This window comes from Brienomyrus brachyistius, chromosome 21 (assembly GCF_023856365.1).
Source record: "Brienomyrus brachyistius isolate T26 chromosome 21, BBRACH_0.4, whole genome shotgun sequence".
In the NCBI taxonomy this organism is placed as follows: domain Eukaryota; kingdom Metazoa; phylum Chordata; class Actinopteri; order Osteoglossiformes; family Mormyridae; genus Brienomyrus; species Brienomyrus brachyistius.
The window spans coordinates 1,074,201-1,100,943 of NC_064553.1; the positions used below are offsets into that span (position 1 = coordinate 1,074,201).

Sequence of the window (26,743 nt, forward strand, 5' to 3'; positions counted from 1 at the left end):
GAAAATAGGGTCAGCAGCCTCTGGAGGGCTGCGCTTGGGATTTGAACCCGCAACCTGCTGAGCTTGGGATTTGAACCCGCGACCTGCTGAGCCTAGGATTTGAACCTGCAGCCAGGAGCAAGCTGCTGTCCAGGCCCCGCTGACAGTCCCGTAGAGGCATCTGTCTTGCATACCCCTGTGTGATCTAAAACCGTCACCCTGCTATCTCCACATTTAGCGGCATGTATGTGCTGATTTACCACGGCCTGCTCTGTTAATATGGCACGGCTGAAAATGCCTGTCAAACGGCTGGGGGAGTCTGCCGTCTGTCTCCCTATGCACTATCAGGGAGCTGCATTAACCCCCCCAGGCTGTGAGCTGTGCTCAGGGAGAAAAATCTCAATGACAACATGTCAAAGTAGCTGAGTGTGAAATGACAGGCGTGTTAGATGTGGGTTAACGACACTCTCTTGTTTTCGGATTAAACTCGCTAGACTGATTGGCTTAAGTGTGTAATTAATTTGAGTGTGATGCTTCATACCACGTGAAAAGCGTGGTGCACTCAGAAAGCAAGTAAACGTCCAAATCCACCCCTTGAGATTCAGTCAGACAGGGCGTCCATATTAGAGTGAAAGGCGCCTTACTGACCAACCACCCCCCACCCCCACCCCCTGTCCCTCTCACCTGTCTCTGCAGCCGCTGAAGCTGTCCTGCGACACGTGCAGCGTGGTTTCCAGCTCGGGGCAGATGCTGGGCCGCCTGGCAGGAGCCGAGATCGACCGCGCTTCCTGCGTGTGGCGCATGAACAGCGCGCCGACGCGGGGCTTCGAGGCCGACGTTGGCCGCCGCACCTCGCTGCGGGTCGTGTCCCACACCAGCGTGCCGCTGCTCGTGCAGAGGCAGCACTACTTCTTCGGCCAGGCCAACGACACGGTGTACGTGGTGTGGGGGCCCCTGAGGAACATGAGGCGTGACGGCCGTGGCATCGTCTACAACATGCTGCGGCAGGTGATGGAGAGTTACCCTCGGGCACGTGTCTACGTCACCACGGAAGAGCGTATGAACCACTGCGACCGTGTCTTCAAGGAGGAGACCGGCAAAGACAGGTAGGCTGCTGTCCCTCTGAACGCTCCTTCTGCTTTCTCCATATCGCGTGACCTCGTTTGCGGTTCCGTTTTGCACTTCCTCAGACCAAAGTCCTAATTGCAGCTCCTCACAGCAGCGGGCCAGATCCCCGTGACACTCCGCTGTCTTCATTTAGCTTAGTTTCGCTCTGTTTGAGTTTAGCATTAGCGTTAGTTCAGCATTAGCATTAGCTTAGTGTTAGCCTAGTATTTGCATTAGCCTGTATCATGCATACGGATGTCAAACGTTGCTTAAAACTTGATTTTAAGTCCCGTTCCTATGCCCTTGATGCTGGACAGCCCTCAGCAAATCCCATCCAGGCTCAGTCTCCATCTCCCCACTCTACCCCAGCAGATTTGACCTCCCCCCCCCAATATAAAACTTTCTGTCAGTCGCTGTCTTCGTTTCCCGTCTGTTGTCTTTTTACACATCCAGCAATTTCTTTCCCCCCAGGACGCTGCCCCCCTTCATCCCCCGTCCTTTTAGCCCGTAGCTGTGATTACTGTTTAAACAGCCCCGTATGTCCAGATGGGCCCGCATGTCCCCCGGTGGCACTGTCAGCTGTCACACACAGTCTCTGGCTGGGGAGGGGGATCCTGAATAATCCACTAACTACGGTCTACAGGCAGATCCCGGCTTTCGAACTTCCAATTTACGGACTTTTAACGCGGAATGCCATAAGTGCTGTCACATTAATAACTTGTGCTACATACAGTGGTTAGTAATGACGAACGCCACACTGCTTTGCGATGCTCCTGAAAACACTGTGTAGCTTCAGCAGTTCATCGACTCGAGGTGCAGTACAGTGCTGTGTTTATGTGTCTTTAGATTTGCAGTATAATAATAATAATTATATACTGCATAATAATAATAGTCTGTATTATTATTTTTCCATTTACCTACAAATTCAACTTAAAGACAGACGTAGGGGACAGACTGTGAGTGACCTGTGTAAGACTGCAGGCAGAAGGCTCTGTAAGTGATGACTTGCCGTTTGCCGTTAGTGAGGATAACCGGTCAGTACTTGAGGTGATCGTCTTTTTAATGTCTGTGTTGAGTGGTCATACTTCTAAACTGGAAGCACTATTAGTCACTGGCTGTTCAACCTGTTTCTGCTTCCAAAATGGCCGTAACCTGTTTCACTCGTGTCCACTGGGGCATATTCTCAGGGTGTCTCTGAATAAGGCTCAATCCACAGGAGGTGTTTAAGTTCGGTACCTGTGGCGTCTGATCTGCTTGTCACAGTCACGGTGACCTTACCATGACAGATTTCCATTTGTTTCCGAGTGTGACAACTCTCAGCCGGTTTGTCCTCAGGTGGCGCAGTGTGAGGCCTCTGTGTGTGCCCGCGTGGGCCTGGTGTGTCGGATGGCGCGGGGGGAAGTTTGGGGGGGGGGGTGGGGTGGGGAGATGCCACCTGTGAGCGCAGGAGCCGCGAGCAGGTAAACAAACCAAAGGAGATCCTGGCTTCACTTCAAGAAATCACAGGTGTGCTGGGACATGCAGCAGACTGTCAGCAGCCCTGTGTTCGGCTCTGCTCTGCCCTGCGCAGCTCAGCTCTGTGCATCTCTGCTCTGCTCTGCGCATCTCTGCCCTGCGCAGCTCTGCTCTGCTCTGTGCAGCTCTGCCCTACTCTGCTCTGCGCAGCTCTGCTCTGCCCTGTGCAGCCCTGCTCTGCGCGTCTCTGCTCTGCGCAGCTCTGCTCTGCCCTGCGCAGCTCGGCTCTGTTCTGCTGGGGTAACATATATATATATATATATCTGCTGATATGAATGGATCTTTGGCAGGCGGGAAATTTATCGGGATTATTTATGGGGAACAGAAGTGAGGGCAGAGTATTCCAGCCCAGAATGACTGCGATAATGAACATGCGGAGAGACATTTTAAAGTCCCTTAATTACTCTTGGGCCCAGAATACGCCTTTGAATAGTGATTTCTGCGTAGGCCTTGATTAATTTATTCTTACAAAGGCCAGATTCGATTATAGGTCACATTTAATGACACTCTAACAGAAGAAAATGTGTAATATTTATTGAGAGTTTGTCCTCATGAATTTGATAGACTATCAGGAGTATCTTCGCGGATTCTGCTGATGCTCCATTTACCCGGAGTGATTTGTTGTAAATGTGGTTCCCCACGGAGAGCCTGGTGTCCAGAGAAGGTGTGAGACAGACACATCCTACCTGGTCTGAAGTGCTGCTGTTTTTCACTGATTGTGGTGATGATGTCAGGTCTGGTGCAGATGTGTGTCTGTCTGCACTGGGAATGTCATTGAGGAAGGATTGTGAACCTCACATATTTCAACACACACACACACATACACACACACACACACACACACTCACACACACACACACACACACACTCACACACACACACACATATACACACACTCACACATATACACACACTCACACATATATACACACACACACACATATACACACACACACACACATATACACACACACACATATACACACACACACACACATATACACACACACACACACATATACACACACACACACACACACACACACACTCACGTTTGTATTCATACCTGTGTGAGAAGCTTCCACCCTTTACTACAATCTAATATCTGGTCCAGCAGAACCCAGGTGCAGACGGCCTGTTGTACTATGGGCCTGTTTGTGGGCCCCCGTAAGGACGCTGGGCTCCCAGCGGTCCGGCCTTGTCGGTGGAAATGCACCCGCCATGACACAGAGACACGCGGGGAGCGGACGGCCTGTAACAGTTTCAGGGAGCCTGTTTGAGGAGATTAAACGGTCGGCTGTGTTTGCGCAGGATTCGACTGTCCCCATTTGTGGTGGGATCAGTTCATAATGGGGAGTTGGCTGCCCTCCCTCCTCGCTGGCACAATGCACCCCCCCCCGTTTGAATTTGCTGTGATTGCTGGTCCATGTGACTCTGCCCGCAATAGCCAGTGTCCACACGTGTAAGACTGTGTCATTGTTGTTGTCATTAATAATAATATTATTACTATTACCCTTATGTATGTGTGTGAATCAGCTCCTCTCGCCGCGCTGCCGGAAAGGGTCTCCTACAGATCAGCTGGCAGTGACGATGGCAGGATGATTACCGCAGCGTTCTTTCCAGATTTTTCCGCTTGCCACCGTTCGGATAATGACCCCCTTACCTGCCTGTGATCGGCTTTAAGACGCCGCTTGTTCTCTCTGGTTATTATTTCTCGGTAAGTGCTGTCACAGTCGATGCTCCGCAGAATGGAGATGCGCTGAGCTGGGCACGCTGCCCAGTCTGGCTTCTGATACCCGTGGGGTGGGCAGTGCCACCTGCTGGTCGGGGGGGGTGGCCTGGCTGGATGGCCGTTTCTGTACTGGATGCCTGGTGACCATTGGATCCATTTCACCATATGGGTGTGTGCAGCCTAAATGACATATTTAATGCTTTGAGGGACAGCGAATCGCGGGTTAATGACAGATGGGGGAACGCCGTCTTTCGGCCATCAGATGGGACACAGGCTGCTTCTTGCAGAAAGATTCAGGAACATGCTAAACGTGGCTTGGTCACTTTGGGCTTTTACCTCTCAGCAATGCTGCGGAATAATCTTCATGTTGGAGTTTATCCCACAGCCACATACGCAGTCCGCTCCAGTCCCTCCCCGTAATGTCGAGACAAGCAGAGAGGCGAGCAGTGTCGTCCTTGGAGTGACATTACTCATGCTGTCGGGGGTCTTTGGACAGGCTGTGGTTTCACTCTTCGCTGGGCATGTATGTGAGAGGCGGGTAATAGAGCAAGCGGGGAGTCTGTGCCCACCCCACCAGCAGGGATGGGCCGGGCAGGACCGCCGGTGCAGCTCGCAGGTTTGTAATGGCGGTGAGCTTTGGTGACGTGGCTCTCACCGTCTGTCTATCCCCTACTCTCATAAACACCAGCAGCATCACAAGCACGAAGGTCTCGGTGCAGGTGAGCCGCACCTTCTGAACATCCAGCGGAAAGACCTGGAAGAAAATCCAACGAATGAAATCAAAGTAATGATGCGAACGAAGCTTGCAGGTATGATGGCTCATTCGGGTAAAATCCCCTCTGATAGGGCTGGGGGGAGTAATCGGGCAGGGGGGATTACCAGATAACCAGTCGGAGAAGGGGCAGTCATGGCGAATCATTACGAGTCAGGGTGAGTCATGGTGAGTCATGGTGAGCCTGATGGATGTCTCCCACATGGATAAACATGCTTCAGAAGTGGGGGGAGGGGTTTACACTTGGTGGTGTTTCCAGAAAACTTATGTTTCTGCTCTGGGCTAGCTCAGTAAGCTATGGCTCCGTGCCCACATTTGGAAGGTTGTGGGTTCAGGTCCCATTGCTGCAGAGTTTTCTGATCACCTTTCAGCCTATAAGACCAGTCCATTTCTTTCAAAGCCGTGTATCTTTCTTCATTTCACTCTTGGCTTCTGGCAGAAGTTCTTACAGACCTGGTTGCAGCCCCAGATGTCACACACCAGCTTCTCATTGGCCTCCGCTCTCCACCTAAGCTGCCAAATTAGCTCTCTGCCTGCAGTCATTACCGAAGCTTTGATACAGACGACTTCATAACGCTGCTGTCATCCTCCATGTGTCGAAGGCAGCTATTCTGGATTTTCAGAGTATGACGATTGATCTTTTATATCCAGGGATTCCGCGGATTCTCCATTGTTGGATGTGAACGATGCATTTTAAGGAATGCGCAGGATTATGCGATATCGAGGCGAGGCTGTTCCCTTCGCAGAGAATGGACATGTGAGTCAGCAACGGCTCTTTCCAAACACTGAGGGAAAATAATCTCCCAGATAAATGGACTGTGCATCGGGCTGAAAGGACCGTGCAGATATGGGTCACAAGCGAGTCCAGCTGTAAGTTGCACAATGCAGATTAAATTAGCAGGCATAATTAAAACGTCAGCTTGTCAGACAGGTTCTGATATTTCCAATAAAGAGGGCTGTTAATGAAATATAAATATTTCCCTTACAGCGCCCCCAGAGGTGAATGGGAGTAGGGCGGCTCCAAGATGAGATCTGTCTTCATGCTTTTGTGCTGCACGTGCAAACCCAAGCTGAACGTGAGCCCCCAACGCCTCGCTTGTGCTGGCGCCCATGTTTACGCTGCCAGGTGCTGCTTTAACAGCGTCTATGGGGAAAGATCAGGGTGTCAAGCATCAGGAAACACTGCAGGGTTAATTCTCGGTGTCCTAGGTGATTCAGATCAATGTTTCAATGCTCACATATGAAGTATCACTAGGACTGACTTCTACCATCTATGGAACACAGCCAAGCTTCAGAAGATGCTCGGCTTTTCTTGATGCAGAATAACTGACACATGCCTTTATAACTTCCAGACTGGGCTACTGTCATGCCCTCCTTTCTGGGTGCCCATCCGGATCCTTAGATAAACTTTAGCTGGTACAGAATGCAGCAACCAGAGGTCTTACAAACACAAAAAAATTTGATCATATTAGCCCTGTTTTATGCTCCTTTCATTGGCTACCAGTGAAGTCTCAAATTGACTACAAAATACTGCTATTAACCTATAAAGCTGTCAGTGCTGTTACTCTAGCTTCACACTCACTTGTGGAATTGGAGTGCTGATGTTTCCTCAGAGCAGCAGGTCTCTCCTCAGAGCAGCAGGTCTCTCCTCAGAGAAGCAGGTCTCTCCTCAGAAGAGCAGGTCTCTCCTCAGAGAAGCAGATGTTTCTTCAGTGCAGCAGGTCTCTCCTCAGAGCAGCAGGTCTCTCCTCAGAACAGCAGGTCTCTCCTCAGAGCAGCAGGTCTCTACTCAGATAAGCAGATTTCCAGGCAGCATGAGGCCCCGCCCTGCTGACGGTGACCTTGGACCCTCCGTAAGTGCAGTTCCATGGTGCTGTATGCAGGCAGTACCTTGGAGCTCTCCATGGGCCCTGTGACCTCAGGCTTGATCCTCTTCTGTTTGATCTCCACATTCCTCATGATAAAAGCTGCAAAAAGAGTGGAGTTAATGGTATCAGACGGCGAGGGATGTTTCCCACATGGGCCACCCTCTTCCCGGCATTAATATTAATTAGGCTGCAGATTGACATCATCAGCTGAGGTAGCGACAAAGCACGCTAAACAAATAAAGCCTGAAACGTACAATGAGCCGCCCACCCAGCGGCCTGTCGGCAGGGAGACACACAGCCTCATCTCCATCTGGCGGTTACTGTTACCGGAAGCTTCTCAGTCCACCTCTGTCAGGAACGTATGATGAAAGATGAGCATGAGTTAATGTCCCGGACGGTTCTGGAGTTCCGATAGCAGTCCGCTTTCTGTCGGAACCATCTTTCACTGTGGTAACAATACTGTGTTAAATGGGGCTGATTTGTGTCTCTGTGCTCAGGGGTCAGAGTGAAATATGAGCCTTGTGATCAAGAGTGACATGCTGTGAAAAAAGCCGAGTCGCTTTAAATCTAGCGCTCTAAACGGGCCCAAAGTTGGGATTCAGTTTTTAGGGCCCCCCCCCCCCCCCCCCCCAGTGTAAGATAAATTAAATTTTCTCCCACTGCAGTTTCATTGGCCTTTTTTCAGTCACAGCTGATTTATGATGTAAGGTTTTCATTTTCGCTGTAAGCCTGAGCGTGCACATTGTAAGTGTTTATTGTAGTATACGGCTGTGCAGCTGTTTCCGTTTAATTTCCCTTTTACTAATAGCACCTATAAGTAATGAGGGCCAATCCAATTTCTTTGTGAAAATGGGGTTTGCCTGCCAGCGAAAGTGCAGTTTTTCCTGCTGATATTGGCTGTGAGGAAGCCCAACCTGGGATTGGGACGAGTGGCTTTTTGTGATGAAGGACCCGCATTACATTTAGATGTTCTTTTTGCAGTGCACCCGTTTGAGCACACGGAGGACCGTATTCCCTACTCCTATGTGCAAATTCGCCTCCTCCTGGCCGTCCGGAGAAACAGTGGCACCAGTCACCGGCACCACACACGCCCTGGGCAGGCCTGCGGGTTTTGGGGGTGTGAATCTGAGGGAGGGCCCTTTTGATGGCCGCGGCCCCCGCTTTGAAGGATAATTCTGATCCACATATTCGGCCAGCTGGGGAATCTGACGTCCTGTCATTGATCTGACAGATGCTGGACTCCTGCAGGAATCTCCACGGCACCCAGACCGGCGACGTCGCGCCTCAAAGTGTCTCCCTACTCAAGAAATGCGGAGGCGCTTCAAAGCTTGTTTACGCGGGAGAGCTTCAGTCTAACTTAATCAAGGTCCAAGTGAAAAAAAACCCTTAGACTTCAAACCAAAATCCCCATGAACATTTGAAATCGCTTTTCACTCACATTCAGTTCTATCCTGTGAGTCCCTCGTTCTTTAAAATTTACTTTGCATTTTTCGGGCAAAGTGGTTTTGTTTTTCTTGCCAGTAAAGGCATGTTGTAATGAAGGAGAGAGTAGAGCTTTAAAGGCGCCACGAAACGAGACCCAGGGTCCCATCTGTCGGTGAACGACTCAGCCCATGCAGTCTGCATCCACACTGTTGTCTGAGAAGGAAACGGAAAGTTCCCATGGCCACAGAAAAGTGTGATGAAGGAAGAGAAGAAATAGGGTCTAAGAGAAGGAATCCATATCACCTGAGCAGCAGTACAGTTCCACCCAATCAGGAAGGAGCAGATCGCCCGGTCGGGAGGGAGCACATTGCCCAATCAGGAGGGAGCAGATCACCTGGTCAGGAAGAAGCAGATCGCCCAATCAGAAGGGAGCAGATCACCGAGATGTCTCACTATCTTTGCTCCCATGCGGCTTCCCAGAGCATGAGCACCCTGAATTTCAAATGTAATTAAAGTAGAACATGGACCATTATGGAGGAAAACTGGGTACCGTCTTTAAAAACCATTAACTGTACACGACAGGGAGCCTGTCAGGCGTGCTAATCGCTCCCTGAGCTGTTGATTAATAGTCCTGGAATCGCTTACCTTCTGTCGCGTTTGCTAAGCCCCTGCCCCTCTATTGAAGCTTGCATGACAGGACCAGGACACAGTCTCCTAAACAGGTCTGTTCTGTATATCACACTCGGCCGAATGTGAAATTAAACCGTAATCAATGTTTGAGTCAGATTTAGGAGACAGAGTTTGCATCTAACTACAGTTCTTTTAATAAAATAATAACCTGAGAAAAAAAAGGTAGTGACACAGGTGACTGAATCCTTCCCGGTCCAGAATGCTGGTATGAGCAGGGGGTCTGGGGATCAGCGTGGGCGGTCATACTCGCTTCCTGGGCCTCCTGGCCACATGGAGAGAGACGCTCAGCAGTGCCTTGAAGGCAGGGAGCTGATGTCCTTCACAGGGGACTCCTGGCCACATGGAGAGAGACGTTCAACAGTGCCAAGAAGGCAGGGAGCTGATGTCCTTCACAGGGGACTCCTGGCCACATGGAGAGAGACATTCAGCAGTGCCTTGAAGGCAGGGAGCTGATGTCCTTCACAGGGGACTCATGGCCACATGGAGAGAGACGTTCAGCAGTGCCTTGAAGGCAGGGAGCTGATGTCCTTCACAGGGGACTCGTGGCCACATGGAGAGAGACGTTCAGCAGTGCCTTGAAGGCTGGGAGCTGATGTCCTTCACAGGGGACTCGTGGCCACATGGAGAGAGACGTTCAGCAGTGCCTTGAAGGCAGGGAGCTGATGTCCTTCACAGGGGACTCGTGGCCACATGGAGAGAGACATTCAGCACGTTACATTACAGTGTGTGTTACAGTACAGCGTGTGTTACATTACAGCACGCGTTATATCACAGTGCGGCTTACAGTACCGCATGTGTTCCATTACAGCATTACAGAGCATGTTCAATCTGCTGTGCTGCCGTGTGGGGAATTAGATCTCACACCTGCACAGCAAATGTAATGATCCAGCTAATTATATCAAGTAGCTGTTTGCTTAATGTGTCTAAATATAAACAAGCGTTCTGCTGATTAGCTATGAGCAACATGTCTTTGTGTTTTTTATGTCACAGGGCCCCCCAGGGTGGCCACACCCCCTCCTTTCTGTGAAGTAAGAAGACAGACATGGTTACTATGGTTATTGGTATAGAAAATGCTTCCTGCTAACACACATGCTAAAATCTGACAATCTGAGAATTTCTGGCTCTGTCTCATTAAAATTTAAAGGAAAAATTGAGTTATTTGTGTACAAGCGTTTGTGTCTGTTTTCCTCGATTAAAAATGCACAAACAACAACATTTGACTGAAAACCAAATAAGTGATTTCTGTTTAATGGCTTGTTTCAAGATGTGAGAGACTGTGGAACCGTGCGAATGTCTCGCTGTTAATGATACACAGGCATCATGCAGCAGATAAGCAGCACTGATGGAAAACTGGGGCTATCTCTCATTCCTGGTCATTATTTCATCCCCAGTTTTTCATTTTCTTCATACTCCTTTAAAAGGCTTCATTTCGTATGCAGTTATTTGATTTTCTAGGCTGGAGATGCTGGGAATGGCTGCTGGTTGCAGGCATGTGCATTTCTGCCTGCTTGACAATATAACCCGAGAGCAGAGAGTGCGCTCTCTGTGTGGAGAGGGGGTCTGGGCGACCCCAAGCTGTCCTCTCTCAAGTGTCGCTTTGGACAGAAGCGTCTCTCCCGTCACCTGCCCCTTGGTGTGACCCAGTGAGGGGGACTTCCTGTGGCGTACAGAGGGGCCAGAAATGGAGTCGTGGCTGATCAAAGGCAGTGTGTTAAAATGCAGTTCCTGAGAATGGAAATGCTAATTGTGGCCCCCCGTCTCAGATGCCCCGACCCAGTGGCCATCGGAGGAGTCTGGCTGCGTGTTTGACTCGTTTTTCTGTCATGTTGCCCTCCATTGTTTCTTCAGCTGAGGTTTACGTTACATTACGGGGTGTTGGCACAGATCCCCTCCGATCTCCTTCCGGAGTGACACTGCACTCCTTGTGTTCACTGTTAGGGTTAGGGTATACAGCGGGCATTTCCATACCAATGCAGGGGCGTCTCCGTCACTCTGGGGCGTCTCCGTCACTCTGGGGCGTCTCCGTCACTCTGGGGCGTCGCCGTCACCCTGGGGCGTCGCCGTCACCCTGGGGCGTCTCCGTCACCCTGGGGCGTCTCCGTCACTCTGGGGCGTCGCCGTCACTCTGGGGGCGTCTCCGTCACTCTGGGGCGTCGCCGTCACCCTGGGGCGTCTCCGTCACCCTGGGGCGTCTCCGGCACTCTGGGGCGTCTCCGTCACTCTGCGGCGTCTCCGTCACTCTGCGGCGTCACCGTCACCCTGGGGCGTCTCCGTCACTCTGGGGCGTCACCGTCACCCTGGGGCGTCTCCGTCACCCTGGGGCGTCTCCGTCACTCTGCGGCGTCACCGTCACCCTGGGGCGTCACAGTCACTCTGGGGCGTCTCCGTCACTCTGCGGCGTCTCCGTCACTCTGCGGCGTCACCGTCACCCTGGGGCGTCTCCGTCACTCTGCGGCGTCACCGTCACTCTGGGGCGTCTCCGTCACTCTGCGGCGTCACCGTCACCCTGGGGCGTCTCCGTCACTCTGGGGCGTCACCGTCACCCTGACCCTCCCCAATACCATTTCGTTATGCCCTTTATGTTGTTATGTTGCTCTGGAGCAGAGTCGCTGTGAGCCTCCGGATCAGCAGTTTCCCATGATAAGCCATGCTGGTCTCTTTATCCACATCGCCTGAGGACCAGGGTGACCCTCTGTCTGGAATAGAAGCGTTTGGTCTAAATGCAGGTTAGGGTCACAAATATACAATTTGAACTTCAAGTTTATAATGAAATATGTGATATGAATTTTCTATTCAGGTATAAATATCACATGTGTACGCATTGCAGCCTGCAGAGTATTTTCCTCTTTGTCGTGCTGCATGGTTGTGCTTCATTCACAGGTGCTTGCATTTCTGCCTGAGCAGAGATGCTCACTGACTTTGAGGTCACTAATGACTCCTGCCTCCATCCAAAGAGGCAAAGACAGATTGGAAACTTGTAATCATTTTAAGAAATCTAAAGGAATCCCCCCAGTCCTCTCTGTTTCCCGACAATGCTGATCCCTGTTATAGCTGCTCTCTGTAACCACTGCTCCCTCTAATGGCTGATTCCTGTAATTTCTGCTCCCACTAATGGCTGATCCTTGCATTTACTGCTCCTTCTAATGGTTGATCCATGTATCCGCTGCTCCCTCTAATGGCTGATCCTTGCACTTACTGCTTCCTCTAATGGCTGATCCCTGTAACCACTGCTCCCTCTAATGGCTGATCTTTGCTTTTACTGCTCCTTCTAATGACTGATCCCTGTAATTGCTGCTCCATTCATGGTGTTTCCATGTGGTGAGCTAGGCCACTCTGTGATTACCCACCATATCTAGGCTGCAGAGGTGGGGGAGGTCGGTGGCCAAGCCTCTCCATTATCATGGCCCTGCCATCAGAAGCCATAAATCCCACCGCAGATGAGAGGCAGGGATCGAGATAAAGATAGGGAGGGAGAGAGATACAGATAGAAAGAGGGAGGGAGAGAGCGTGCCGATGCTGTCTGTCCCCAGCTTCCCTGCATAAGATGCAGGTCACTCTTGGCCCTGATTGGCTGGATGAGTGTGCATTGAGGATGATTAGCTGGGTATTGACACTTGTGTGAAAATAAGAGGCAGCTGATTCCTATGGGAAGGGAACCATTAAATCTCACACTCTGTTGTCCCGACGCTGAATATTCTGTGTTTCGAAGTGTTCAGCCTGTTTTATGTCGACGGTGCTCATCTCAGTCGATTCTGTAACTAAAGCCTGTTCTGAAGCTGACAGCCGCACTGCCGGAGGTAATGCACCTTTATGCTGTGGATTATTTATCCTGAAGTCTTCTGGCGGCTGCGTTGTTGCTGTGTGTCTCCTCTGATGCCTGCGGTGACTTTGATGACATCGCCTGTGAAGATGTCACTCTGTGGGGTGACCTGACAGACCTGTCTTCATGAAGGTGTTTCCACAAGCGGCCCCTTCAAAGAGGATCAGAAGGTCCTGAGATGAATGGCACTGGTGTTTCCCAGCTGGGAGTCGGTGGAGGTGCTCATTAGGGGACAGTGCTGTTGTTCTTCTCATGAAGGACTTTCCTTGGGAGATGTCCTGTGAGACCGTTTCCAATTGGACAATTTTTTAAAGCAAATTAATGTCAGTCTTGTCATGGTAAAATGATGGTTAGGGTCTCAGAGCACTGCGAGCCAGTGCCAGGAAGCTAAACTCGCACTGCGTCTTCCTCGCGTGTTTCCCCGTCTGGATATTCCATCCACTCCTGGTCACCGTCCACTGGCCTAAATACGTACTTGTGAGTCTCGACCATGGTGGAGCCAACTGACTCATCAGTGACTCGTCTTGAGGAGGTGCCTCACCGCTAACCCTAACTCTTGGGCTTACCAGGCTCCTTATTCCCTGGGATCATTAACTGCTGTACCATGAGGTCCACCAGATGCCATGCCAGAAGCACACAGCTGCAGAAATAAACACACCCAGAGAGATTTACTCCAGCTTAGACACCACAGTTCAATCTTTACGCTACTAGAAACATCCCAGCTGAGAAGGCATTCTGGGTAATGCTGAGTGGTGCAGTGAATCGGTCCTGGGGTCTGAAGTCGCAAGTCTCTCTGATCATTTTTTTAGTTGCCCTTATTAACAGCTCATGGGGGATTTTGGCTTTCGCTGAAACTCTGTTTTCAGGCTGGTTTTCTTTGTCTTGCTGTGGGTGGAGTCATCAGTGAAATGTTACCATCTTTTAAACACAGAAGATAAAAAGTTAAACCCTGTGTGCATTTTTCTCTGCATTTCCCAGTTGTGGCATGTTGCATCTGTTAATTAATGACTTATTCTCTTATTTGATTACACATTTTTTTTTTTGTTGTCTTTGATGAGTTGTCTTTATATTAGATGATTATCTTGGGTTAACTGCAAGGTACGGCGATTACATTAATGCGAGAAACATTGCGATGCAGAGTTTGGAATATTGCAGCATGATGTCATACCTCAGAATGAAAAAAATGCTGCAGATTCCCTGGCATGACATCTGTAATTACAACTGGCATATTAATACACCTGTTTATAAGTTCTGTCAACCCCTCAGAATCCAAGTTGTCGGGTGTCATTTCTGTGCAAAGAAGAGCGTCAGAAAACAGCTCTGAGAATAAAGGGCTCCTTCCCAGCAAGTACAGGAGGCTTCGTGCTTCCCTCAGGGGGGCGCTCCTGTTCAGCGTCACGCCCCTGATGTGAATCGATGGCCCGCAGACGCTCAGCAGGCTTTGATGTGAGAGCGAGAGAATCTCGCCCATCTCTGCTAACCCAGCCTGCGTCCCTCCAAGGCAGATTCCTGCCCTGCTAAGAGATTAATGAAAAAATAAGGAGAGCATAACAGCTGATTAGATACAGAGCAAATCGAGGAGGAAGGGCAGCATGCAGGCTGAAAGCGATTGATTTGATTTTTACTTGTTTTTATTTCTTAAAGCGTGATAAAGCCACAAAGGGGGGGGGGGGACTTTGAGTTTCCTCTTTCATGTAAGAAGTGGGAAAGAAGCAGATATTTCCCATTAATCATTCAGTGGGGGTTTTGCCACATGATGCAACTCCAGGGAAGGAGAAGAGTGAAGTGGTGTTTGTGCAGACTGGCCGGTGTTCTGTCTGGCTCTGGTCGGGAGAGCTGCTCGGAGCTCAGGGAATTCCTGGAGTCTTTATAAATGCAGGTACCTTGCTGGTGGTGGCCAGCCAAGGACAGAGTCCTGTAGCACTGGCACTGATGTGGGTCCCACTGACCCCTGTAACCCCCCCCCCCAATCCCCCCTCAGATAAGGGGGATACCGGCGACACGATAGACATGCCGGACATGGGGGACACAGTGAAAATGGCACACCTGTGAAAATCAGACAGCACATGAAAAATGCAGGCTGTTCAATTATGCATTACATCGGGCCAAAAGTCAGAGATGAAGGAGGCATTTGGCAGGAGCAGAAGGCCCCGCACTCACAGACAGTTTGCCTGTGATGGGGAAGGTGCCCCTGGGGGCGAGGGGCTCAGAAATCACATCTGAATGCCTCTCTCTGCAAGGTAGGATGAAGGGAGCTGATTAGGTCTGAGGCATGGGAGAGTCTGCCTTCTGAAAGGAGGTGGGAGTGATGGATGCCAACCCAGAAAACAGCAGGAGCGGTGAACGCTGCCGCAGAAGTTTCCAGACTCACTGCTGCAGAGGATTCTAATTCCCATTCAAGCATCTGTGTGTGTGATCTTCAGATGTTTTTGTTAAATGACACAAATTAAATACATAGATGTAAATGAATGTAATGAAATGCCGGTGTGTGCAGCAGCAGTAATGGAGGCGTGAGCACAGCGCTCGCCGTGCTGACCGCAGGTGTGATACTTAGCATATTTCCCAGCATGCAGCACTCTTGAGTGTGGCCCCCCGAGTGTGACTCCCCGAGTGTGGCCCCCCGAGTGTGGCCCCCCAAGTGGCTGATTCTTTCGTACACATAGAGCATGTGAACTGCCAGCTATAACTAACCCGGTGCCTTTTCCCAAAAAGAACCGTGATTTTATTACATCTACAGATGCATAAAGCTGATTTTCTGTTTTGTGCCTTTCCTCAGATTTCTGTGTTATTAATGGCATTTGTTAATACTGTTATCTTAGGAATAGTTGCTGACTCTATACCTGTTGCTGTTTTTTATGGTCCTTGATTCAGCAGTATAATCCCTGCTGCCACACCAGCAGTTCACCCCCCTCCATGGTATAGTCCAGTCCGCTGTCACTCTCTGACTTCCACCCCTTTTCATCTTGGTAAAGTCCGGCTTCTTGTCACTTTGAGTTCCACTCTCCTTCACCTTGGTACAATCTGGACTGCTGTCAGTTTCTCAGTTCCACTCCCCATCATCTTGGTACAGTCCAGTCCGCTGTCACTCTCTGAGATAAGGCCCCCTTAATAGTTCATCCCCCCGCACCAGATTCAGAGTGTTGCCGCATCGCATCTCGGGAACATTTTGTCAGCATAAATAGACCCAGCCCCCGCCCCCCTGGGTCACGGCCCATGTCAGCAGAAACAGCTCGTTCCTGGTGAATGATTCAAATGACGTGCGATTTGCCTGCAGCAGTGACAGGCTCCGCTATGCTCCGCCTCTTTCATCAGTGGCGTACGGGGCTCCCATCACGGCTAATGGGCCTCATGTGTCACACGTGTGTGTTGCCAGGATACAGTCGGGGTCGTACCTGAGCACGGGCTGGTTCACGCTCATCCTGGCCATGGACATGTGCAAGGAGATCCACGTCTACGGCATGATCAACGACACCTACTGCAGGTACGCTGTGTCACGATATTCATAAAGAGCCTGTTATCGTTGGGGGGTCTGATAAACGTTCCAGCATGCCCAGCTGCTCAGTGGAACCTGGCTGAACCAATTACTGTTAAAAAAAATTTTTTTAAATCAGTCCCAGAAGCCTTTGCAGCTGGTCATGGCATCCATCTTATACTCATTTCCTGCCACACTGCTGAATGTAGCGATGGGCAGGAATGATTCCTCCAGTGGTTTTAAAGCCTGTTCATCACTCAGCCCACCAAATACCAGCACATCTCTGCTACCTATGGGGGTTCTGTTTCAGTGTGGTGGTGGTGATGATGATTTTCCGCCTCTGGATGTAGCAGCACTAACATGTGTTGCTGGTCTAGTTTCAGTGTTAGCGATAGTGTCAGTGTTAGCCTTGCTGGTCTGGTTTCAGTGTTAGCATTAGCGTTAGTGTTAGCCTTGCTGCTCTGGTTTCCTTGTTAGCATTAGCGTTGGCCTTGCTAATCTGTTTCAGTGTTAGCATTAACATTAGCCTTGCTGCTCTGGTTTCCGTGTTAGCATTAGCATTAGCGTTGGCCTTGCTAATCTGTTTCAGTGTTAGCATTAGCATTAGTGTTAGCCTTGCTGGTCTGTATTTCAGAGTTAGTATTAGAATTAGCCTTGCTGCTCCGGCTTCTGCATTAGCATCATCATTAGCTTGCCATGTGGCACAGTTGCTTCATTGCCAGCGTGCTTCCTGTCTGCCTCGTTAGAGCCCATCCTCATCAGCGCTTTTTATGCGTAAACACACAGCCATTTCATGCGTAAACATCCCCAAGATGCTGCTGTCTGGGTGTTTGTTGGTTCCATGTCATCGGATTTAAAGACCTAACTGTGCACTGAAATCCAGCTGCTGCATGACAAAGTAAGACTCCACTCCTGAGGACATGGGGTGTCAGAACAGAAAACAGGCCGTCCTCAGCGAGGACGTCCAGATGCTTCTTCTCAGAAGCTGGACGGTGTGTCCCAGTCCAGCGGGACGGCGACTCGCCAGGATGCGCCTGTAATCCCTGGCAGATAATCCTCCCTGAAAAGGCGATGACACTTTTCACTACTTTTAAAGTATTTTGTCATTTTCTCTCCATTTTTTTTCAAGACAACATTTATTTTGACTGTGTCCCCCCCCCCCCGTCTGACTCCCCCCCCCCCCAACTTCCTGTTTATTCACTCGGCCATCTCTGTGCTGTCTCTCGGCGTGCAGGACAGAGGGCTACCGGAAAGTTCCATACCACTACTATGAAGCCGGAAGTCGAGATGAATGTGCCGAGTACCTCCTGCACGAGAGCGCCTCCTACGGTGGCCATCGCTTCATCACTGAGAAGTCCGTCTTCGCCAAATGGGCCAAAAACCAGCAGATAAAATTCCTGCACCCGTTGTGGTCGGTGTCCTGACCGGGGAGGCTCGGCGTCCAGCCCCTCGCCAGGGGGGAGGACAGACACCCATCGGTGCGGAAGCTGACCGCAGTTCTCTGCCCGTGGGTCATTTTTCCGTTTTCTTTTTCCAACTGTGAAATACTGACCTTGAGCAGCAGTAGTGAGGGGGAAATGCCACAGGCCACTACAGCGCCACCTGCTGGAAGCGGTGCTGTACGCTGCTCTGATCATGGCTGTTTGGTGGGGGAAGAGAACCAATACCCTGATTTGCATTCTGTTTCACAGCGAGATACACAGAGCAGACCTCATGGTGACAGCTGCTATCTGGAAGGTGTGTGTTCCCCTTCAGCGTACATGCGCCCCCCCCCCAGACCTGCCCTGGAGCACTGGGATTTTGGCATTTCCGGCGCCGGTTAAGGGTCCCTGTCCTCTGTTTGATCTTGGACGAGCTCTGACGGCTCCCTTACCTGCCACATGGTCCCACGCACGGGGGAGTTGCTGATGTCGGCATGTTTGTTTTACGGGGTGTTCCCGCTGCTAATGTGACGTCAGTTCCCCGAGCACCGAGCATCTCCGAATGCTCCGGGAATGTCACCGTTGGGGGCCGTGCGACGCCGACTCCCTATTGCCACCCCCCCGTGTCTCTGCCCCTGTCAGCTGATGTACCATCACGTATGAATGGGCTCCCCACCTCCTTTAATCCTTCCTCTTTTGGGCAGCATTCCATTTCACTCCCTGCATCTCTATCAGAGGTCCTGCCTTGCCCCCCTCCCCGCCTGCAGGCCCGGAGTCTGACTCGGAACACAGCTGGGGGCCCCTGACAGCATGCAGATGGCACGGCACCATGCGCTTAGACCGAGGCATATGTTGCTTCTTCAGACCCCCCGTTGTCGGTCACCATGGAGATGGGCGTCGCTGGCAGCAAGTGGGGGCTTACCCCCCTCATGGACGTTTCCAGAGAATAAAAGGTTATCGGTGATGGTGTTCCTGGTTATATGGAGTGACTCTGTATGGCCCCGCTCCTGTGTGGGGAGTCTCTGGTGACTGCATCATAGAGCTTGGAAAAAATTAAGAGACCACTCTATATTTTTAAACATATCTGCATTTTTAAATCCTGATTTAATCATGGCTCTGCAGACAGAAGGCTACGCCGAGCAGCAGGTCGCTTCCAGGTTCAAAATTTCTAAGAGCGCAGTGCACAAGAGGAAGGAGAAGCAGGAGGCACTGGGAACAGCCAGAAAGCAGTGGAAGCGACCTTTTAATGCCAGACGTGGCTGTCTACTTACCCGAGAGTTTCTCATGAATCGGAGGATCACCCTAATTGACCTTGCAAAGGAATGGGAAACATTAAGTGCAGGTGTGAAGCGCACTGCTAGGACAGTGTGTATCAGGCTCCTAGGAGCAGGACTGAGGTCCCATACAGCCAAGAAGAAGCTCTTCATTAATGAGAAACAGGGAAGAACCAGGCTGCAATATTCTCTCTATCTAAAAAATATTTATATTAGTCACAGACACACACCCATAAATTGAGATATGAGTGAAACAAAAAATTGTGCTGTGGTCTGTTAATTTTTTCCACAGCTGTATATCATGGTGTATGGGGGGGGGGGGGGGGGGGGGTTTCGTTGATCACTAAGAAGCGTATCAGACACACCCTACCAGCAAATGCAGCCACTCGCTGTTTTTTAATCTATGGAAAGTCATTGTGCGTTATGTAATTGTTCCACGCAGGTTCTGTGTTTAACTCGCTGCTCTGCACATGTAAGACCGAGTTTCTCTCTGTTTTACGTGTCAGGTCATGTGTATCTCACTGTTTTACACGTGTAAGGCCGTGTTTTTCACTATGTTACGCCTGTAAGGCGTCTTTCTCTTGCTGTTTTACACGTTTAAGACTATTTATCTGATTGGTTTGCACGTATCAGGCTGTGTGTATCTCGCTGTTTTAAGTGTGTATGACTTTTTTCTGAAGCTGAAATAGCAGTACATCAGCAGTATTAACTGAGGGCATCGTTCCTTCAGACATATCTCATAAATTATTCTCAGAGTGTGTTTAAAACATTGCTCTTGTGGGCGATGCCCGTCTTTGCAAATTTCACTTGATTCTCATTAAAATTTAAATTAACTTTTGGGTATTAAAGGGGAAATGAAATTTGTTAAAAGCCTGTTCCCTTTACGTAATGAGTATCTGCTCTTCATTCGCTTTTAAATTAATTCCCTGCTTTGGCTGTTACCTCGAGTGGCCCAGTGCAGTTACTCCGTGCTGTTACTCTTGTTTGCTCGGTTGCCATGGTGAGTGCGGTGCACCAGCACAGGTCGAGTTTTAGCTACTACCGTCATCCGCAGCCCCCACCTCCAGCTCAGCCCGTCCACCTTTGCTGATGGATCGCAGCCCCCCAGCCTCTGATCCTAACGCCGCTACTGTGGCTTCCACATATTGCTATCAGCTGATGTTTCTTAAAAATCAAAACAACAGCACCAGTCCAATGTATCAGTGTTGGTCGATATTGACTTTAGTTAGCGGCAGCACAGCTAAAGACGGCTAGTAATACAATTAAAATAACAGAATCATAGATGCTTGTCCCTGGTGTGTGTGGTCCCTCTCAGACCTCCTGCCTCTTGCTGGTGTGTGTGGTCCCTCTCAGACCTCCTGCCTCCCCCTGGTGTGTGTGGTCCCTCTCAGACCTCCTGCCTCCCCCTGGTGTGTGTGGTCCCTCTCAGACCTCCTGCCTCCCCCTGGTGTGTGTGGTGCTGCTCACAGAGGCACAACAGACATGCCATAGCTGACCTTTTTCCCTGTTCTTGCTGCCTGATGACAGATGTGAGCCTGATCCTGCTCCTTGAATCTAGCTGAGTCGCTGGGCTGTCAGGGAACATGGCCTCTGTAAAGGAACAGGCCGGCCTCCTTCTGTATTAGTATAAGTATTATTATTAGGATTGTTGTTAGTATTGAGCTGTCGCGGATCTCTGGGCTGCCTCATACAATCCAAAAACACTCCGTCCAGGTGAATTGATCATTCACCATAGTATGTGTGTGTGTGTGTGTGTGTGTGTGTGTGTGTGTTTGTGTGTGTGTATGTGAACAGGTATACCTTACCTTATGAGGACAAAATGTCCCCACAACGTGATGAATACCCAGTTTAAAAACAATCTGTGAGTGCAATTAAAAAACGAAAAATGCAAAAACTTGTATTTTGCTTGGTTACTTCTGGTTGTGCGTGCGCGTGCGTGTGTGTGCGAGCGTGCCTGTGTGTGCGAGCGTGCGTGTGTGTGTGTGTGCATATGCGTGTGTGTGAGCATGCATGTGCGTGCGTGCATGTGCGTATGCGTGTGTGTGAGCATGCATGTGCGTGCGTGCATGTGCATATGCGTGTGTGTGTGAGCATGCGCGTGCGTGAGCATGCATGCGTGTGCGTGTGTGTGCGAGTGTGCGTGAGCATGCATGTGCGTGCGTGTGTGTGCGAGCGTGCGTGTGCGTGAGCATGCATGTGCGTGCGTGCGTATGCGTGTGTGTGAGCATGCATGTGCGTGCGTGTGCGTATGCGTGTGCGTGAGCATGCATGTGCGTGTGTGCGTATGCGTGAGCATGCGTGCCTGTTGATGGAACGCTGTCCGGTCCTGGCTGAGCCCTATTATGGATCTCCCGGGAAAAGTCACCTGTGTGTTGACCGAATTTCTTGCGTTTTTATTCTTCCAGATGATGTAAAGCTTTGCTCAAACTTCTGAACATGGACCTTTTCCTCTGATTGTTCCTGTCCATCTTTGCAGCTTAAGTTTGTTTTTACTGACCTTCGTTTAAACCTGATTTGTTGCTGGTGACAGTTGCTGACATCGTTTTCTCTGCATTTCTGTCTTTATACGAATAAAAAACCTGCTGTCTGATTACTGCCCGGAATTCGTGTCTTTTTTGTTTTATGGTGCTGATCAATTTAAGAATTTAATCTTTAAAAGAATCCCAAAGTACAGATTACATGTAAGGCACTGTTGTTAAAAGGTGTGAAAATGATTCGACCAGCAAAACGACACGAGCTAATGTGCCTGGAATGCTGTAAGCAGGAATGCATGTCCTGACCACTGCAGACTCCTACCAGAGACTGTGAAGGAATCGGTGTCGGACAGAACGGCCAACGAAGCCAGAGCTCATGGTGGGAAAGCACCTGGTCCTTCCCATGGGCAACGTAAATGGCCAGGCTGCCTGGCGGGCAACGTGCTGAAGGTCACATGACTCCAGGAAGCCATGGTGGTGAAAGCGGCGAAGTAACGAAAGATAAAGTGTGAGGTCGTCAGCGGGTCACGCGGAGTCGGGGCAGCAGGACACACGAGGGCCGGCCCAGCGATACCGCGAACCGCACACAGTGACAGGATCCATAGGGCAGGATCTTAGGGGGGTTAAGATGAGCAACCAACTAAATGGAGGACGGTGGGCAGGTCCTGGGAGTGACATCCACCTGTAGAAACACCCTTTCTGATGGAACACCACATATATCAGCAAAATGAGGCTGCCCACTGCTTACATGCATTTTAAGTCCAGCATCAAGCTTCTCAGATGGCAGCAGATGCCTGGAAAGTTACACAGAATCCATCTTTATACAGCAGGAGCAGAGATTTAGCTGGTATGCATGTGCAGGAGAGGCAGGATGCTGTCAGCATCCCCAGGGCGGCAGATGAGCCTCAGGACGGCCACAAAGAGGCAACCGTGGCCCGGACCTTCAGGGTCTGATGGAGGTAAAGCTTCAGCAGCTAGGAGGAGATCTACCAGCAACGAGCGCGAGCAGCAGCTGGAGATTTCAGGGTTTCAATCAGCGGATGCATGAGCTGACCTAAGGAGATGCATGCAGACAGGTGACTGCAGGGAGTGCCATGGTGTGACCAGCTTCCTGCAGAGCTGCTGGCTGATACCTCTGTCCACACGCAGCAGTTGTGCTCCAGGAGCCCCGAAGGGCCCGCCTGTGTGTGTAACGGGCCGCAGGCCTGAGGCCCAGTGTCCCAGCACCCAGAGATCATCTGAGGGAGACACAGAATATCCGCGCGCCTCCCACAAGCAGCCCTCCCTCGCTGCGGCCTCCTGCACTGTCCCCATTTCGTCGACCAGCTGCCGCCCTTTCCACTTCCTGCAGTCCGGAAGGTTCTCTTCAGTAACACCTGCCTAACAAAGAAAACCGCCGTGGGGGGGAGCATATGAGGTCATCCTCTTCCTGTGAGCAAGGATAGCTGAGATGTTTCCAGACCATCATCATCATCTAAGAGCAGAAGAACACCCCCCCCCCCCCCGCAAAGACATCTCACAAAGTCACATGCAGCATGTGACTCAACAGCAGCAGATGCTGCTAATCCAGGTATGTGCGTGTGTGTGCGTGTGTGTGTGTGTGTGCGTGTGTGTGTGAGTGTGTGTGCTTCCCAGTCCGACCACGATCTCGGTGAGTCAGGAGAAAGCACACACACACACACACAGATATAGACAGACAGACAGACACACACACACACACACAGATATAGACAGACACACACACTGACACACACACACACAGACAGATATAGACAGACAAACACACACACACAGATATAGACAGACACACACACTGACACACACACACACACACAGACAGATATAGACAGACAAACACACACACACAGATATAGACAGACAGACAGAGAGACACACACAGATATAGACAGAAACACACACACACACACACTGACACACACACACGGATATAGACAGACACACACACTGACACACACACACACACACAGATATAGACAGACACACACACGCTGACACACACACACACACGCACCCTTTAGTGTCTCCATGTAGTATCTCTGAATCATGTAGCCTGGGCACATTTAAGCCGTTTGGACCCATAAAAGACGTGTCGAGCAAACCGGCGCGTTTCATTGGCCCTGAAGTGTACCTGTCATCTACAGGAAGTGACACGCAGCACAGATAAGATGCAGTGATGGGAGGAAGTGACACGCAGCACAGATAAGATGCAGTGACGGGAGGAAGTGACACGCTCTGCTTATACGGCCCTGTCCTTTCTGCCATTTCAAGAGGTTACATGTTAAAGTCCTAAGTGATTTAACCATTTGCGGCCCGAGGAAGAGTGCTGTGAAAAGGCATTAGATATTACATGTCACAAAGGTTTGCAACATCACAGCTGTCTGGGGGCCTCTATGCTTAAAAATATCAATTTCAATTTATGATTACATCCATTTAAGGAATGAGCTAGCAGTCAGGCATCAGTAATATACATTTCTATAACTATGCATGATGACATTACAGTCCCGATATAATCAGGACACACTTTCCTTACATAGTATCCATGTCGTAGAAAGATAAAAGCAGCGAAGGTTTGCAGGCTGCTCTGACATCCCCGAGGTCTCTAATGCACCAACAGACACATTTTCCTTAAATCTGAGGCTCGTATTTTTCAGATTTCATCTGAACAAAAGGCAGCAGCTATTAGATGGTACCTCGCTGCTCGATGCCCATCCCACTGGTACCTCCTGAAGCTCAGACAGCCGCCGGCCACCGGCCGCCGGCCATGTGCGACGCGGCGGGATTACGCTGGGAGAATCTGTGACAGGTCACACCCGTCCCTGCCGCAGATGTCCTGGCAAAGAGCAGCCACTCTCCACTTATGCTGGACATTTGATATCTGGGTCCCAGGCTGTCCCCCGTGAAAGAGGGGGGGGCGCAAGTCACACGCCAGGCCAAACAGCGCCCCCTCAACGGTGATCGTGAAAATGCTGCAGGAAACCACATTGATTGTCCTTGTCTTTCTCAAGGAAACTGGCACATAGCTAAAGCAGGCTGACATTATTCCTGCATTTTCTGATGCAGCTTTTCACACCGGACCTGGAGCCTGTCGCAGGTTAGCGGCCATGCAGTACTGCTGCATATTGCGATTTTGCGGCCCACGGAACCTGATGCCAGAGAACCAGGAGGAATGATGAAGAAAGGAGCAGAGGTTCTCCCGTGTGACAGGATAAAAATGGCAGGATCCTTAAGGCACCCGGGGGGGTTCAGGCCCTTGGTCTTGCGCACCGTGTTTAACCCCTTCATGTCTGTCAGCTGAGCCGCTTCCTCTAGCATCAGATATGCAGCTTCATTACAAAGAACTGTCAATTACACTACACTGCAAACCACACTACACTGCAAACCACACTACACTGCAAACTACACAGAACCCCCCCCCCAGCACACGTCTGAGAATGCCAACAGAACCCCCCCCCCCCAGCACACGTCTGAGAATGCCAACAGGACCCCCCCCCAACACTTTTCAGACACTGATAAAAGTTTCATTTGCTCAAATAAAACATTGCTTCCCATCTGCTGTTTGCCTGCTGAGCCGCTGCTCTGCTACAGGCACAAGGAACCTGTTTGTTTTTTGAAATGTGTAAAATATTTTAATGGTCCATTTCGGTGCCACTTAGAGTTCAGAACCAGGAGTTCATAACCAGGCCCGCTTCAGCGCTGCACTGAGCTCAGAACCAGGCCCATTTCAGTGCCACTTAGAGTTCAGAACCAGGCCCGTTTCAGCCCCCCTTAGGCCCTGACCCGCTCCAGAGCTTCGCTGTCCTAGTTCCGGCATTCTCTCTCCAAAATGTTGGCCCTCACTCTCTCTCACGCTTTTATTGTTCCTTTCTCCTGGAAGCGCCAGGCCAATAATGGCTTTTTAATCTCATTCCTGCTCGCTCCCAGAAAGCCTTTAATATAACTTTGCTTTTTGATGGGGGCCCCATTTATCTAAATTGCCCCTTTCGCACTATAAGTGTTTTTGCTGCCATCTGCTCCGGCTGAGTTTGCCGTGCGTGGAGAAGAGCAGCCTGGTCTCAGAACTCGGGCCTGATCCTGGGGAACCAATGGGCAGTCCGGTTACGCCGGACACACTGACGGCAATGCGGACACATCCTGAGTGCCGCACGGGCCTCCAGCTGCTCAGATCCCTGACCGGACATGGGCTCCGCCATTAATTACATTCACCATAGATTAGGCATCAGACGGAGGTGCCCTTGTCCCTCTGGCTCTTTGTATTGTCATTTCAGTGACTTCCACAGAAGAAGCAATGTTTCAGCTCTTAGCTGGCAGACATATTTGGAGATTTTGTCCACCTGAACTGTTAATCGAAAGACTACATCAGTAAAGATATTTATTTCTGAAAATGGCACACATGGAGGATTTCAGACTGCGGTTCCTGTTCCTTTGGCAGCTCCACAACTTAATGCTAACTAAGACTGACATGCAGAGATGTGCTGTACACAGCCGCGGTACTTTACCTCAGAACAGTTTAAGTTCCTTAGTGCTATTTGGCTTAGTTTGCACTGGGTTAGAAGAATCTGCTTTGCAGCTAAATATAAATAAAGTTCAAAATAAGCAGCATTTTAGCCTGATTATATGTTAAACATATTATTACTGTATTAATCATTATTGTCATGTCAAACTAATGCTAACATATTCACTGATTTATTTATGAATGCATGTATCTATATGTATTCATGAATATATACATTTATGACATTAATATATTCTGGGGCAGCCAGGCGCGCCGTGTGGCTGAGATTGGAACTGAGGGGTTACAAATAAATCTGTCGGCCCCTAATTCTCTGCTGCCTCCCCCCTCCCCTGTACGTACGCCGAATGCAGATGCAGATGCATTCGGCGCCATTTACCTCACGGAGTGGGACATCACCCCGCTCGTCTTACCCCTTCATGAACAATGTGTCTCACGGTAACGTGTCAGCACTGCGCTCTGCGTGCCAATGCGATGGCTGCGGCGCCCTGAGGTCGCATTCCACAGCTCAGACCCCAGAAAACGGCACCATGTGACTCGGATGACAGAACAGCATGCAGCTCGGGGCCCCGGATGACAGAACCGCATGCAGCTCGGGGCCCCGGATGACAGAACCGCATGCAGCTCGGGGCCCTGGATGACAGAACCGTGTGCAGCTTGGGT

General features: G+C 50.3%; 1 protein-coding gene across 2 annotated transcripts in view; it reads left to right on the forward strand.

The window, feature by feature from the left end:
• Positions 1-19,374, forward strand: part of st6galnac3 (ST6 (alpha-N-acetyl-neuraminyl-2,3-beta-galactosyl-1,3)-N-acetylgalactosaminide alpha-2,6-sialyltransferase 3) — a 49,672-nt gene extending 30,298 nt beyond the window's left edge. For both annotated transcript variants that reach the window (XM_048990009.1, XM_048990008.1), the window contains 3 exons: positions 676-1,085; positions 16,282-16,389; positions 17,615-19,374. In XM_048990009.1, the coding sequence (XP_048845966.1) occupies positions 676-1,085; positions 16,282-16,389; positions 17,615-17,804 (708 nt within the window). In that variant the 3' untranslated portion in view covers positions 17,805-19,374. The remainder of the gene's footprint in view (positions 1-675; positions 1,086-16,281; positions 16,390-17,614) is intronic.
• Positions 19,375-26,743: the final 7,369 nt, after the last annotated feature.